This window comes from Carcharodon carcharias, chromosome 10, assembly GCF_017639515.1.
Source record: "Carcharodon carcharias isolate sCarCar2 chromosome 10, sCarCar2.pri, whole genome shotgun sequence".
In the NCBI taxonomy this organism is placed as follows: domain Eukaryota; kingdom Metazoa; phylum Chordata; class Chondrichthyes; order Lamniformes; family Lamnidae; genus Carcharodon; species Carcharodon carcharias.
The window spans coordinates 61,780,064-61,795,738 of record NC_054476.1 but is presented as its reverse complement, the minus strand read 5'-3'; the positions used below and the strand labels follow the sequence as shown (position 1 = coordinate 61,795,738).

Sequence of the window (15,675 nt, the reverse complement as noted above, 5' to 3'; positions counted from 1 at the left end):
TACTGCTACAACACTGGCATCTACCTGGCAATGTGGAAAATTGCCCAGGTATGTCCGGTACACACAAAGCAGGAAAATCCAACCTGGCCAGGTACCAACCCATCAGTCTACTCTCCATCATCAGTAAAGTAATGGAAGGGGTCATAAACATTGCTATCAAGCTGCACTTGCTTAGCAATAACCTGCTCACAGACACCCAGTTTGGGTTCCGCCAGGGTCACTCAGTTCCTGACCTCATTACAGCCTTGATTCAAACATGGGAAAAAGAGCTGAACTTCAGAGGTGAGGTGAGAGTGACTGCCCTTGACATCGAGGCAGTATTCTGGCCAAATGTGGCTTCAAGGAACCCTGGCAATACTGGAGTTAAAGGGATAAAACTCTCTGCTGGTTGGAGTCATACCTAGCACAAAGGAAGATGGTTGTGGTTGTTGGAAGTCAATCATCTCAGTTTCAGAATATCACTGCAGTAGTTCCTCAGGGTAGTGTCCTAGGCCCAACCATCTTCAGCTGCTTCATAATGACCTTCCATCATAAGCATGAAGTGGGTATGTTCGCTGATGGTGCTGAACATTGCACAATTCGCGAATCCTCAAATAGTGAAGCAGTCCATGTCCAAATGCAGCAAAACCTGGACAGTATCCAGACTTGCGCTGACAAGTGGCAAATAACATTCATGCCACACAAGTGTCAGGCAAAGACCATCCCCAATAAAAAAGAATCTAATCATCACCAATGGCATTACCATCACTATCAACATCCTGGGAGTTATCATTGACCAGAAACTGAACTGGATTAGCCATATAAATACTATGGCTATAAGAGCAGGTCAGAGGCTGGGAATCCTGCAGTGAGTAACTCACCTCCTGATTCCTGAAAGCCTGTCCACCATCTACAAGTCAGGAGTGTGATGGTATACTCCCCACTTGCCTGGATGAGTGCAGCTCCCACAACAGTCAAGAAGCTTGACACCATCCAGGACAAAGCAGCCCTTTATTGGCATTCCATCTACAAACATTCATTCCCTCCACCACCAACGCACAGTATCAGCAGTGTGTACCACCTACAAGATGCACTGCAGCAACTTACCAAGACTTCTTAGACAGCACCTTCCAAAACCCATGACTGCTACCATCTAGAAGGACAAGGGCAGCAGACACATGGAAGCATTACCACCTGGATGTTGCCCTCCAAGCCACTCGCCATCCTGACTTGGAACTATATCGCCGTTCCTTCACTGTCACTGGGTCAAAATCCTGGGACTCCCTCCCTAACAGCACTGTGGGTGTACCTATACAATATGGACTACAGTGGTTCAAGAAGGCAGCTCACCACCTTCTCAAGGGCAGTTACAGTTGAGCAATAAATGCTGGCCCAGTCAGCAACGCCCACATCCCAAGAATGGAAAAAGAAACCTATTTCAACATGGGACGCTCACAGCTAGCAGGCTGGTATACTCAAAAGTGAAAAGCTAGTCTAAAAGCCTATATCCTACTTCATTCCACTCGAATTGCTTCTGCAAAGGGAAATCATCGTGCAGCAAGGCTGCAGTAAACGTTACATTGCATTGTGCAAGCCTACTTTAACATGTGCTACTTTGGAGTTACATTTAATAATCTGCTATGTTCAAAATAAGGCTTCAAAGTAAAGGTATAGAAGGACAACCAAAGGAAATGATGCACGCTGTCTTCAGTGTTTTATCTCAGTCTTTTGCTTCTGAGTGCCTATCCATCTTCCCATTCTCAGGAATGTTTTCTGCTGTTTCAATAATGATATCCATCAAGTTGACTAGGTCCCCATCATTGAGCGAGAATCTTGTATCATTTGGAGGCACGGTCTCATATTTCAGATGTGGTTTCATATTGGCATCGCCGGTACATTCAGCAGTGGTCATGGATTGAGTGGCTATATTGGTGTACTTGGAAGAGGTCCCCACTTCAGAAAACCCTTGGGAAGGTGTGCTTCCTGCCTTATAATCAGTGCCAGAGATGGTCCCACTTGGTATCCTTGACCTCCCCAGCATTGGGGAAGAAACTGGTGTGAACGAAAAGGTGGACATGTTTGTACCACAGCTTGGAGTGTTGAGTGAAGGATTTGAAAGGTCTGGACTGTTAGCATGTCCAAGGGACTCTAGGGTCAGTCTAGGATGCTTACGTGCTCGGAAACCAATGCTTGTATTAAGCTTTTGTTTCATTTCGTTAAGTTTATCTGTGTCTGAAGAACCGTCTGTGAAGAGACAGTGTGGACTTTCAGGAACTAGTAGTAAGCTATTACAGCTACCATGATTCAAGCTGCTGGATGAAGGCATAAGAGCTTCCTTGTTGTTTAAGGAGTGGATACTTGTAGCACTTTCTACTTCAGTTGCTGCCTGACTACTGTCCACCACTATTACCTTCTCAGATGGTTCATTCAGGGAGGCATCTTTATTGACATTAATGCTGTTTCCCTTGTCCAGCTCGTCAGCTTTGGAGGCCGACACACTGCTGTTGCTTCCTTGGTTTCCAGCAGAGGAGACCGAGATGTTGGCAAGCATAGAGGGCTTCTTTAAAGGAATTCGTTTGAGTGGAAATGTCATGGGAATGGATTGGATGGGTGTTTGAGGAGCACTATAGTAACCAGGTCTATCATAAAGTGAAGAGGAGATGAAGCTGTCAAAATCCCCTGCTTCGTTATCCAAGGCCACACAACCTAGGGTGGATCCTAATGGCGAATGAGAGGAAGATGAGGCTCGGTGAATTCTTGCAAAGGGTCTATTTGGAGGGAGACATCCTGGCTTATGAAACCCATTAGGTGTTGATTCTGAGCTCAGGAAGCTGTACGTAGCAGCCTGTGATAATGCACCATTCCTCTTCCTTATTAGGTTAATTCGAGGAGTAGATCTTGAAATGTTCTGCAAGTTGGTTGATGGAATTCCTAGGAGTCGTCCTAAATTACTCAGAAGAGGAGTGGCATGGTTTACTTCTTCATTCTCATTGATCTGTTCCAGGGGCTGGAACTCCATCTCTTCTTTAAGCATGCTGTAAGGGATGTAAATGTAAGTTTTCTGTAGGCAAACATAATATCCATATAAACAAAGGACGTCGTGTCTCTCAAGATGTAAAAAAACTTGCATTGTAAAGGTTTCCTCAATACCTCACTTGGCAAAGTCACTGTACAACTGACTGACTAGACAAATTAGATTCCCGCGTTTGCTGATCTCAGCTGGGGTAGCATTAGCCTCCATATTGCTTGATTAAGGAAAAATAAATTGGTTAGGATTTGAAGTCCTAATTACTTTTCAACAGTTTTTGGATGGAAATGTGCATTCACTAAATGATATTTTACATACTTCTAAATGGATAAGGTAATTATGATACAAAAACAAATTGGGAACAGATTGTGCTGCGGCACAGTTGGACCATGGCAATTAGAGATGCTTTTGTCTTTGAAGTTTATTTACCTATGTCAAAACATTTGTCCAGATCTAATAGAGTCAGAAGTTGCAAGATGACTATGAGCTGTTTTGAAATGTTAATGTTTGCAGCTTAATATCTAGGAATCGTTGAATTCAGTTTTCCTGATGGACAAACCATTAAAGATAGATTTTTGTAGAAACAGTAATTCCGCATCATTAGTGCTCTCTCCACAACATAAACAAAATGTTGGGTGGTATTTAATGGATGCAATGGAGGTCTTGTTCTCCAGCTGGAGAACTGGTGAGAGCCATGTCACCTCTTTTGGGGCACTTAAGTGGGCAGTGGTGGGCCTCCCTCAGGGTCTAAGATCTCTGGATGGAAGTTCCACTGCTGAGGATTGCTGGCCAATCAGAGGCCAACAGCACTTCATTGCTTGGCACCGCCATGAGGGAGGCGGTGGGGGCCACAGGTGACAGTACATCCACCCAAGCCTTGGATGTCCGATGGACCAAGGCAGAGGTGAATGATCATGGGAGGGGGTTGTGGGGTGGGGGTTGAGGCAGTGGGGAATTGGGGGTCAGTAGCAAGGACAGGGGGCTGGCCGTCACATGACCACCCCCTTCCCGATGCCAGGTCTCTCACTAAGGTACTGAATGCCTTTGAACAAGGGCCTCTCCCCGGGAACCCGTAAGCAACCCTAATAGGGTTTGCTTTATGGGCTTCCCGCATGGTGAGTCTCCCACCCACTGCTGAGTGAATACCATTCGGGGCAGGAAGAGGCCCTAGAGTAGATATTAATGGCCCATTTATGGGCTTCAATTGGCAGCAGGGTGGGGAAGCCAGCCATGGACCTTCCTGCCACAGACTTATTTGAGGAAGTGGCAGGAAGGCAGCAGGGTTCCCACCCGCCACCCTTGCAGCTGATTAAATGCCCCCCTGCCACCAAACTTACCACAGGGGAGGGCGTTAGTTATTAATGTTTTTAGATTACCTGTGGACTTCCATGGAATGGTTATAACTTGAAAGTCCCCATGGCTCATTATGCTGCTTTAGATCTATCTGGAGATCTGAATTCCATAGATTGGACAGACATATCATTCATGTTCAATTTTCATCATGTAACTCTACAAAGAGCCAGTTTCATCAAATCATTCTAACTAATTGAGAAATGTAAGAAATATGTTCCAAAAGATTTTTTCCTCATGTGGAGCTTATGTATCTTTTATTAGTTTAAGCATCACACTGTCATTATACTGCTTCTGTGTAGTATTATGTTGTGTATAAATATAATTATTAGTTTAACCTATACTTTTTTTTGTCTACGGCGTGGAGTTTTCAGCTTTTTGATAAGTATGAGGAAAATGTGGCATCTTGTGTGATCATCCCCAAAGGAGGTACCCCTGACTTCCTGCCTGCCAGCAGTTTCTGCAGTGAAAACTGCCAGGCCTTGCTTTCACCTTCCCCCACTGCATGCATTATAATGGCGGAGGTGGATTGAGGCCATTAATTGTCCACCTAAGGGCCTCAATAGGCCCAAGAGTGAGCAGGCAGTCTGCCTGACATTCTACCTGTTCCCTGTAATATGGGAGACAGATTGGGGATGGGTGGGAAGGTGGCTGCCAGTCCCCCCATTTTATTTTATGAACCCCTCGGCCCCCCACCTTCAAATATGCAGGTGGGAGGCCATAAAACTCATCCCCTGATTTCAAATGTACCAGTTCAGACTGCTGCCAAATGGCAGCCAGGCCATTTCCCACAAGAAAGGGAAAAGGAGGCCCTGGGATTGATGATTTTATTAAAACTATAAGAATATCTGAATTCTTTGGATGTATCAGTAACATTTTACTCTACCCACATTTTAACAGCAGCATTAAGCGATTTACAATAAATAAACTTTTATTATTAACTGATGCCACTAATCCCAGGAATTCGTAACAATAATGTTATCACATGGCCATCTGCTCATGTTCTACCTAAACGCATGAACCATGATTATTCAGAGGCAGCTCCTCTGCTAAGGCACTGGAATTTTGTATGGGCGCGAGAGCAAGAGTTGGTGTCACTCTTGGCAGCAGCTCAAGCCCTGGGTGAGCAGAAAGGAGCCATGTAGTGGAATCATGCTCCACATTGTGGTGGTTGGATTCCACAAGAAGGGCTGTCAGGTTAATTTAGGGGCCTCCTTGGAGCTGTGGAATAAGAGAGGGAGATAAAAACAAAAACAGAATTACCTGGAAAAACTCAGCAGGTCTGGCAGCATTGGCGGAGAAGAAAAGAGTTGATGTTTCGAGTCCTCATGACCCTTCAACAGGACTAGGTGAATCCAAGGAGATGGGTGAAATATAAGCTGGTTTAAGGTGAGGGTTTGGGTGGGGGGGAGAGAAGTGGAGGGGGCGGTGTGGTTGTAGGGACAAGCAAGCAGTGATAGGAGCAGATAATCAAAAGATGTCACAGACAAAAGAACAAAAGAACACAGAGGTGTTGAAGTTGGTGATATTATCTAACCAAATGTGCTAATTAAGAATGGATGGTAAGGCACTCAAGGTATAGCTCTAGTGGGGGTGGGGGGGGCGCATAAAAGATTTAAAAATAATGGAAATAGGTGGGAAAAGAAAAATCTACATAAATTATTGGAAAAAACAAAAGGAAGGGGGGAAGAAACAGAAAGGGGGTGGGGATGGAGGAGGGAATTCAAGACCTAAAGTTGTTGAACTCAATATTCAGTCCGGAAAGCTGTAAAGTGCCTAGTCGGAAGATGAGGTGCTGTTCCTCCAGTTTGTGTTGGGCTTCACTGGAACAATGCAGCAAGCCAAGGACAGACATGTGGGCAAGAGAGCAGGGTGGAGTGTTAAAATGACAAGCGACAGGGAGATTTGGGTCATTCTTGCGGACAGACCGCAGGTTTTCTGCAGAGCGGTCGCCCAGTTTACGTTTGGTCTCTCCAATGTAGAGGAGACCGCATTGGGATCAACGAATACAGTAGACTAAGTTGGGGGAAATGCAAGTGAAATGCTGCTTCACTTGAAAGGAGTGTTTGGGCCCTTGAACGGTGAGGAGAGAGGAAATGAAGGGGCAGGTGTTACATCTTTTGCATGGGCATGGGGAGGTGCCATAGGTAGGGGTTGAGGAGTAGGGGGTGATGGAGGAGTGGACCAGGGTGTCCCGGAGGGAACGATCCCTATGGAATACCGCCAGGGGGGGTGAAGGGAAGATGTGTTTGGGCGGCATCATGCTGGAGTTGGCGGAAATGGTGGAGGATGATCCTTTGAATGCGGAGGCTGGTGGGGTGATAAGTGAGGACAAGGGGGACCCTATTATGTTTATGGGAGGGAGGAGAAGGTGTGAGGGCGGATGCACGGGAGATGGGCCGGACACGTTTGAGGGCCCTGTCAACGACCGTGGGTGGAAAACCTCGGTTAAGGAAGAAGGAGGACATGTCAGAGGAACTGTTTTTGAAAGTAGCATCATCAGAACAGATGCGACGGAGGCGAAGGAACTGAGAGAATGGGATGGAGTCCTTACAGGAAGCGGGGTGTGAGTAGCTGTAGTCAAGGTAGCTGTGGGAGTCGGAAGGCTTGTAATGGATATTGGTGGACAGTCTATCACCAGAGATTGAGACAGAGAGGTCAAGGAAGGGAAGGGAAGTGTCCGAGATGGACCACGTGAAAATGATGGAGGGGTGGAGATTGGAAGCAAAATTAATAAATTTTTCCAAGTCCCAACGAGAGCATGAAGCTGCACCGAAGTAATCATCGATGTACCGGAGAAAGAGTTGTGGAAGGGGGCCGGAGTAGGACTGGAACAAGGAATGTTCCACATACCCCATAAAGAGACAGGCATAGCTGGGGCCCATGCGGGTACCCATAGCCACACCATTTATTTGGAGGAGGTGAGAGGAGTTGAAGGAGAAATTGTTCAGTGTGAGAACAAGTTCAGCCAGACAGAGAGAGTAGTGGTGGATGGGGATTGTTCAGGCCTCTGTTCGAGGAAGAAGCTAAGGGCCCTCAGACCATCCTGGTGGGGGATGGAGGTGTAGAGGGATTGGACGTCCATGGTGAAGAGGAAGCGGTTGGGGCCAGAGAACTGGAAATTGTTGATGTGACGTAAGGTGTGTTAGGTGTTCGAGGAATCACGGCTGTAGGTGGGAAGGGACTGGACAAGGGGAGAGAGAAGCGAGTCAAGATAACAAGAAATGAGTTCCGTGGGGCAGGAGCAGGCTGACATGATCGGTCTACCAGGACAGTGCTGTTTGTGGATTTTGGGTAGGAGGTAGAAGTGGGCCGTCCGAGGTTGGGCGACTATCAGGTTGGAAGCTGTGGGAGGAAGATCCCCAGAAGAGATGAGGTCAGTGAGAGTCCTAGAAACAATAACTTGATGTTCAGTGGTGGGGTCATGGTCCAGGGAGAGGTAGGAGAAAGTGTCTGCGAGTTGACGCTCAGCCTCCACGAGGTAGAGGTCAGTGTGCCAGACACTGCTGTTGCGCAACCCCTACCTATGGCACCTCCCCATGCCCACGCAAAAGATGTAGTACCTGCCCCTTTACTTCCTCCCTCCTCATCGTCCAAGGGCCCAAACACTCCTTTCAAGTGAAGCAGCATTTCACTTGCATTTCCCCCAACTTAGTCTACCGTATTCGTTGCTCCCAATGCGGTCTCCTCTACATTGGAGAGACTAAACGTAAACTGGGCGACCGCTTTGCAGAACACCTGCGGTCTTTCCGCAAGAATGACCCAAATCTCCCTGTCGCTTGTCATTTTAACACTCCACCCTGCTCTCTTGCCCACATGTCTGTCCTTGGCTTGCTGCATTGTTCCAGTGAAGCACAACGCAAACTGGAGGAACAGCACCTCATTTTCCGACTAGGCACTTTACAGCCTTCCGGACTGAATATTGAATTCAACAACTTTAGATCTTGAACTCCCTCCTCCATCCCCACCCCCTTTCTGTTTCTTCCCCCTTCCTTTTGTTTTTTCCAATAATTTATATAGATTTTTCTTTTCCCACCTATTTCCATTATTTTTAAATCTTTTATGCCCCTCCCCCCCCACCCCCACTAGAGCTATACCTTGAGTGCCTTACCACCCATTCTTAATTAGCACATTTGGTTAGATAATATCACCAACTTCAACACCCCTGTGTTCTTTTGTTCTTTTGTCTGTGACATCTTTTGATTATCTGCTCCTATCACTGCTTGCCTGTCCCTACAACCACATCACGCCCCCCAACATCTCTTCCCCCCCCTCCCCCCACCTTAAACCAGCTTATATTTCACCCCTCTCCTTGGATTCACCTAGTTCTGTTGAAGGGTCATGAGGACTCGAAACGTCAACTCTTTTCTTCTCCGCCGATGCTGCCAAACCTGCTGAGTTTTTCCAGGTAATTCTGTTTTTGTTTTGGATTTCCAGCATCCACAGTTTTTTGTTTTTATTTAAGAGAGGGAGATACCTGGATTACAAAATGCAAAGGTTTATGTTGTGCACATCAGTAAGAACAAGGAAAGGAGCTGGCTTTGCCAAAGTAATTATTATCCCTTTCCTCCCATGTCCTTACTGATTTTCTTCTTATCTTTGACCATGCTTTTTCCTTATAATGAAAGATACCTGTGGACAAGAAAATCAAACATGTTGTGCATGCACAAAGGCCAATTGCCATGGTGATATGCTGGATGGTAAGGCATGTATAGCTGTGCCTCATCTGACAGGCCACGACTGCCACTGTAATTATTGGCGAATTTTTGTTTTTTCAGCTTCATAAAGAATTTCACTGTGAAAACAATTAACCTGATATCAAAAGTGGAGCCAAGGAAGGAGGTTTTCCGGTGCTCAGTGGTTGCTGCAGTGTATGGAGGTTTAGGATCATTGTCATTCCAGTACTCATCCTTCTCAAGAGCTGGTACGTTCTGATGCATTTCGTCAACTGCCAGGAGAGAAACCTAAAAAAAAATCAGGATATTTAAAATCTCAACCCTGCTGAAAAACTAAACCTCTGTACAATTACGTAATCAGTAACTCACATTACTGAATAAGTAGGAATTCTGTGAGTACAGTGAGCTATCCCTACAGTGCTGAATAAACACAAATTCCACATAGTTACATGTTAAACTAATTTTTAACCCGCTGAATAAGCATAAACTGCATAGAATTGTTAACAAGGGAATGGGTTACTGTTTATTCAGCAGCGTAAAGGTTAAGCACCGTGCAAATATTCACATTCCTTGTTATTCTGCCTGAGCCTCGCACTCTCTCGCTTTAGAAATACTGTCAAATTGCGAGAATCTAGACAGCTGTGGAAAATATATGACCCATAATTTAATGCGATAATCACAGCTGCATTTAATTCTATGCTCTGTTTTTGATGCAACGTTCCTCTGGGGGCCAAGACTCCAGTCAGCTGGAGACAGAGCTCCCATGACATGGGATGAAGGTTTACACCGCTTTTGAAGGTGAAAATCCCAACAGTTTAACTCACCAGAGCATAAAGACATATTAGCCTGATCTAATCTAATAAGGCTAAGCTCCCGTCATCCTTCATACCAAAAAGTTTAAGATGTCAGCAGTCTTGCTAATAGCAGAAAGTCCCACCAACTTCAGTGCTGGAGTCTGAACCTTCTTGGGTCCATTCATTGGCACTTAAGGATACATCAGCCCAGCAAGTTGGAAGCTAAAGCTGCTTTACCAGATTTCTAGAATCACAGTCTCACAAAATAAGGTCCTATCATTACAACTTGTTAGAGTTCAAGCTTCCATCAGCTGAACTAGTAAGATATTAATGTCCCACTAAATCATGAACCAGGATCAACAGCTTATAACTTATCTGACCTTGTGATTTAAATTATAGGTTTTAAATTGTTCCTTTGTAGCTGTTTATGCCATTCCATTTGTATGCAAGGCTTTAATAACAATACATGGTGTATTATCTATTATAATAGGCAACCACTATTGTATGATTAATTGCTCACAAACAGAATCCTGCCACGGTATCAATTTACTGACTTTCCTGAAAATTCCCCTGTTATTCTGACATGATATTGCTGGTTTTGTAATCTTCCAGTTTCTGATCACTTGGTCTCTGGGACAGTTTGTTGATTACCTGGAAATTTCTGTCAATGAGCCAGTTTGCCTCAAAGTCATCGTCGTCCTCGCCAAAAGGGTTAATCAGCTGCTCAGCCACCTGTGTAGTTTCAAACAATTTGGTTAACAATGAGAATGGTATTTTAAGGTTAATTTTTTGTTCCTGTTATTCCTTGCTAAGTTAAGAAATGCAGAAAAGACTCGCCATGTTTTCAATTCCTCTCCCCCTTTCCTGAAGATGCGGATTCTTGATGGCATTGACCATCTCATCCAAGTGGCCAGTCTTCATGCCCGAGCTGAAACAGCAAGCTTCAGCAGGCTGTTCATGCATTATAGCACAGCCGGTCCTGTCTCATCTGACATCCACACACATGCCCTTTTTACAGAGGTCAATTGGTAAAGGTCAGGACCATGAGCATTTGCTGATTTTAATTCTAATTGGTACAGAGGCACCAGTGCCAATTATAGTAGTTGCACCGTCACACCAGCAGAGACAAACTAACTCAGTACAAACCAGCGATCATGAGACCTCGAGGTCTTTAGAGCTTAGGACCATTAACGTATTCAACTGTTTCTACATAGTGTCTTTTCTATAGATGTACTTGCAACTCAAGTCTGTTGGAGCAGATCACAGGGGGAAGTTTTACACAATTAAAAAAGAGGGGGTTGATGTATGGAATTCTTTCCCTGTTTTGTTTCTCTCCTCTTCTACCAAATGCACTGCTTGAGGCACCAATCACCTCGGGTACCTCAGCCATTTCTTCATGAGTTTGTCTAAAGAAAGACTATTGGCATGAAATCCAACATATTCAGGACAGATACTGCCCGCATCTGTAGTCTTGATGCATGTATATTCCAGCACGGGTCACTGGATAATGGAAATGCTGAATTTTGTTTCTCCTATTGTCTCTTTCTTTTTTCCTAGCCCAAGAGTGCGGAGATCTGTTGTATCGCTCTGCTGTTCTGGCTGAGATTACCTATTTTAGTACAGGCCAGATTTTGAGCATGAGACCTACCTGGATGACTCAGTCCAACACTGGGCAATGCATTTGTCAACTAGCCATCTGGGGGTTTCATATTGGGATTTCTGGGAAGGGCACTCATTTCCTGATGGTATATCCTCCCAAGATTACACACTTGTGATTTTTTTTTTAGAACATGTCTTGTTTGAGTCATTACCTTAAGCCAACCAGCATAAAAGAAAAACTGCAACAGGGTGAAGGCGGGTATGCAGAGGTCGAGCTCATGGCCTGGGTAACCCTGACTGGGATCGAGAAACTGCCGACCAATCAGACATGCCAGAAAGAAACTGTAAACAGCAATGGTGACGACCTGGGATATAACAAACACAGTGAGACCGATGCAACGGTCATTAGAATTAGATTCAGACTCCAGATGTATCTCAAGGGACACAGCCTTCCTTTTATTTTGAGTCAATCATGAAATTACTTCATTGAATTATATACTGTATGATTGTTTGTAATGCTGCCACAAGAATGGCACACAGCTCTTTCACAAATTAAAAATAGTCTAGCAAATATATTGCCTTGACTAAGAATAGAATCAGTCTGCCCTACATCTCTGTTTTATTGAAATGGGGTCTTTGATGCAGTCAGTTTTTGCTGTTGGTAACACTGATATTTGGATGACGTGTAGTCAGCACTGAACCAAGAATTAATAATCATAAAAATACCTGGAAAAACTCAGCAGGTCTGGCAGCATCTGCGGAGAGGAACACAGTTAACGTTTCGAGTCCTCATGACCCTTCAACAGAACTAAGTAAAAATAGAAGAGAGGTGAAAAAAAGCTGGTTTAAGGGGGGCAGGGTGGGACAAGTAGAGTAATAATCATAAAAACAAAAAACTGCGGATGCTGGAAATCCAAAACAAAAACAGAAATACCTGGAAAAACTCAGCAGGTCTGGCAGCATTGGCGGAGAACAAGTTGACGTTTCAAGTCCTCATGACCCTTCAACAGAACTAAGTAAAAATAGGAGAGGGGTGAAATATAAGCTGGTTTAAGGTGGGGGGTGGGGTGGGGGGGAGAAGTGGGGAGGGCGGGGTGGTTGTAGGGACAAGCAAGTAGTGATAGGAGCAGATAACCAAAAGATGTCACAGACAAAGGAACAAAGAGGTGTTGAAGGTGGTGATATTATCTAAAAGAATGTGCTAATTAAGAATGGATAGCAGGACACGCAAGGTACAGATAGCTCTAGTGGGGGTGGGGTGAAATAAGACTAAAAGGGCATAAAAAGTATAGGTTTAAAAATAATGGAAATAGGTGGGAAAAGAAAAATCTATATAAATTATTGGAAAAAACAAAAGGGAGGGGGAAGAAACGGAAAGGGGGTGGGGATGGAGGAGGGAGTTCAAGATCTAAAGTTGTTGAACTCAATATTCAGTCCGGAAGGCTGTAAAGTGCCTAGTCAGAAGATGAGGTGCTGTTCCTCCAGTTTGCGTTGAGCTTCACTGGAACAATGCAGCAAGCCAAGGACAGACATGTGGGCAAGAGAGCAGGATGGAGTGTTAAAATGACAAGCGACAGGGAGGTCTGTGTCATTCTTGCGGACAGACTGAAGGTGTTCTGCAAAGCGGTCGCCCAGTCTGCATTTGGTCTCTCCAATGTAGAGGAAACTGAATTGGGAGCAACGAATGTAGTAGACTAAGTTGGGGGAAATGCAAGTGAAATGCTGCTTCACTTGAAAGGAGTGTTTGGGCCCTTGGACGGTGAGGAGGGAGGAAGTGAAGGGGCAGGTATTGCATATTTTGTGTATGCATAGGGAGGTGCCGTAGGTGGAGGTTGAGGAGTAGGGGGTGATGGAGGAGTGGACCAGGGTGTCACGGAGGGAATGATCCCTATGGAATGCCGCCAGGGGGTTGAAGGGAAGATGTGTTTGGTGGTGGCATCATTTTGGAGTTGGCGGAAATGGCAGACGATGATCCTTTGAATGTAGAGGCTGGTGGGGTGATAAGTGAGGACAAGGGGGACCCTATCATTTTTCTGGGAGGGAGGAGAAGGCGTGAGGGCGGATGCACGGGAGATGGGCCAGACACGGTTGAGGGCCCTGTCAACTACCGTGGGTGGAAAACCTTGGTTAAGGAAGAAGGAGGACATGTCTGAGGAACTGTTTTTGAAGGTAGCATCATCTGATGAGGTACCAGATCTCTCCTCTTTTTACTTAGTTCTGTTGAAGGGTCATGAAGACTCGAAACGTCAACTTTGTTGTTCTCCGCCAATGCTGCCAGACCTGCTGAGTTTTTCCAGGTATTTCTGTTTTTGTTTTAGAGTAATAATCATGTTGGTCTCAACTATGAACTGCATGGTATGTAAAACCTTATCCAGTTTGAATTGGGCCTATCTCTGGTTAAGCTTGTGTTGGTGTCTAAATTTATGATAAACTATTATAAAACAAATGTGGCTTTCCTAAAATTAGAATAACTTCAAGTTTTGCAATATAATTGTTTCTGTCCAGGAGGAAGGAGGGCTCTCTGGCTGGCATTGTGCCTGTGCTGATATCAAATCCTAGCTACAAATCCGTTGAAGCAATAGCAGGAGGCAATTTGCCCTGTTGTGAGATGTCAGAAGTAATTCCTATCCCAAAAACAGAGTAGTGAACCTGCCCAATGTGTGAGCCTCAGTTATCATTCTCTAGGTGTATTGTGGATGTATCTGCCCAGTGTAAAACTGAATTATACCCTGAAATAGTGATTCTTACCTGTGTGTAAACGAGTGGGACGCTGATCCAGTCATAACTGTATAGCCTCTCACACTGGCTGCGCAAGGTATTCACCTCCTGTAGAAACAACACAATTTAAATATACTCTGAACCTTTTCCCACTTCTCAATGTCCTCAGTTTCTAAAATAAGGACATTGTGACATCCATGGTTCTTTTCCTCTCTTCCTCTAGCCTGGTTTGATGTTTGGGTAGTCTACTTAAGTTATTTCCTATGCCATGACTGAAGTTCTCCTACTGTGGCTGTCTCCTCACCTTGGCTGAGTTACATCACAACAAATCCCTCCCACTGAAAACTACTAAAGCTCCACTAAAATGTGCTCCAGAATTGAAATCTGGTACCTGGCAATGGCCATGGATATAGCTTTTAGGATTGTGTGTTGAAACTTTGGGTCTCTTTACTTGAAGCTTGAGGCTGGGTGCCACAATTCAGGTGCATGAGAAATGCAGCTGAGTTGTGACAGGGTTAGCAGCATTGGGCCCAAGCCTAGGTTGTGGCCTGGGGGGGTGTACATACAAAAGTTTGCAACTGTAGCGAGACAAGTTGTGAAGGCTGTTTATGGGTTTATTATCAGAGGCAAAGAATACAAAAGCATGGAAATTTTGTTTATCTTCCTAAAAGACTAATTAGTCCATAGTTGGATTGGTGTGCCCAATTTTGGGCACCACACCTTATTTTCAAAGTGTTGGAGAGCGTAGAAGAGATTTACAAGAATGGTCATGTCATGTGCTCTGCCTGAAGGCAGGTCCTTGCCACATTGTCTGCTGATGTTTCATCTGGAGCTGTTTGCTTAGCAGTTTTTTTTTGTCAGTGGTGGTTTGCCATTGCCTTTCACTGTTGGGGCAAGGAGAGGATACAGGTCCCAAGTCTATGTTAGACAGAATGAGAATCAAGCCAACACTGTTGGTATTATTCAGAACCACATGTTAGCTACCTATCCAACTGAGCTAACTGGTTCCTTGTTAGAATGGTAACAGAAATGAAAGACTTTGGTTAACATGGAGCGACTGGAGAAAATTGGGAATGTTCTTGTCATGTTTCAGTATGTTATGAACTTTCAGTCAATGCTTTAAAATTTTGAACACAAACAGACTATTTAAAATAGCCACAACAATTCAGATGGCCTTTTGGCATATTGGGCTCCAGACAGTCTTGAGTCTCAAGCAAATACTTAATTAAATATGGATATTCAGAGCCCTCTGGGAATTCTCACACCCCTTTATTTAAAGATAAACCATCAACAAAAGAACTGCAGCATTCCAGCTTTCTGTTTCACCATGGACAAAAGAAGCATCAAAACTCAATGTGTGTTAAACATATGTGAATGGATCCCATCGACCTTCCATTGTATTATGATGATCCCTGATCCAACTAGACTGGGTGAATTTCAAGGTGGCAAATGTCAATTCAAGATGTGTGATTAACCACACCATTCCTTTTTGGAAAAAGGACTTTGAACTTGTACAAGTCACATGGTGAGG

General features: G+C 44.6%; 1 protein-coding gene across 1 annotated transcript in view; it reads right to left on the bottom strand.

The window, feature by feature from the left end:
- Positions 1–1,699: 1,699 nt before the first annotated feature.
- Positions 1,700–15,675, bottom strand: part of LOC121282835 (bestrophin-2-like) — a 38,913-nt gene continuing 24,937 nt past the window's right edge. The window contains exons 5-10 of the mRNA XM_041196648.1: positions 14,175–14,252; positions 11,639–11,791; positions 10,479–10,559; positions 9,170–9,321; positions 2,796–3,014; positions 1,700–2,690 (exon numbers count right to left, since the gene is read on the bottom strand). Of these exons, the coding sequence (XP_041052582.1) occupies positions 1,700–2,690; positions 2,796–3,014; positions 9,170–9,321; positions 10,479–10,559; positions 11,639–11,791; positions 14,175–14,252 (1,674 nt within the window). The remainder of the gene's footprint in view (positions 2,691–2,795; positions 3,015–9,169; positions 9,322–10,478; positions 10,560–11,638; positions 11,792–14,174; positions 14,253–15,675) is intronic.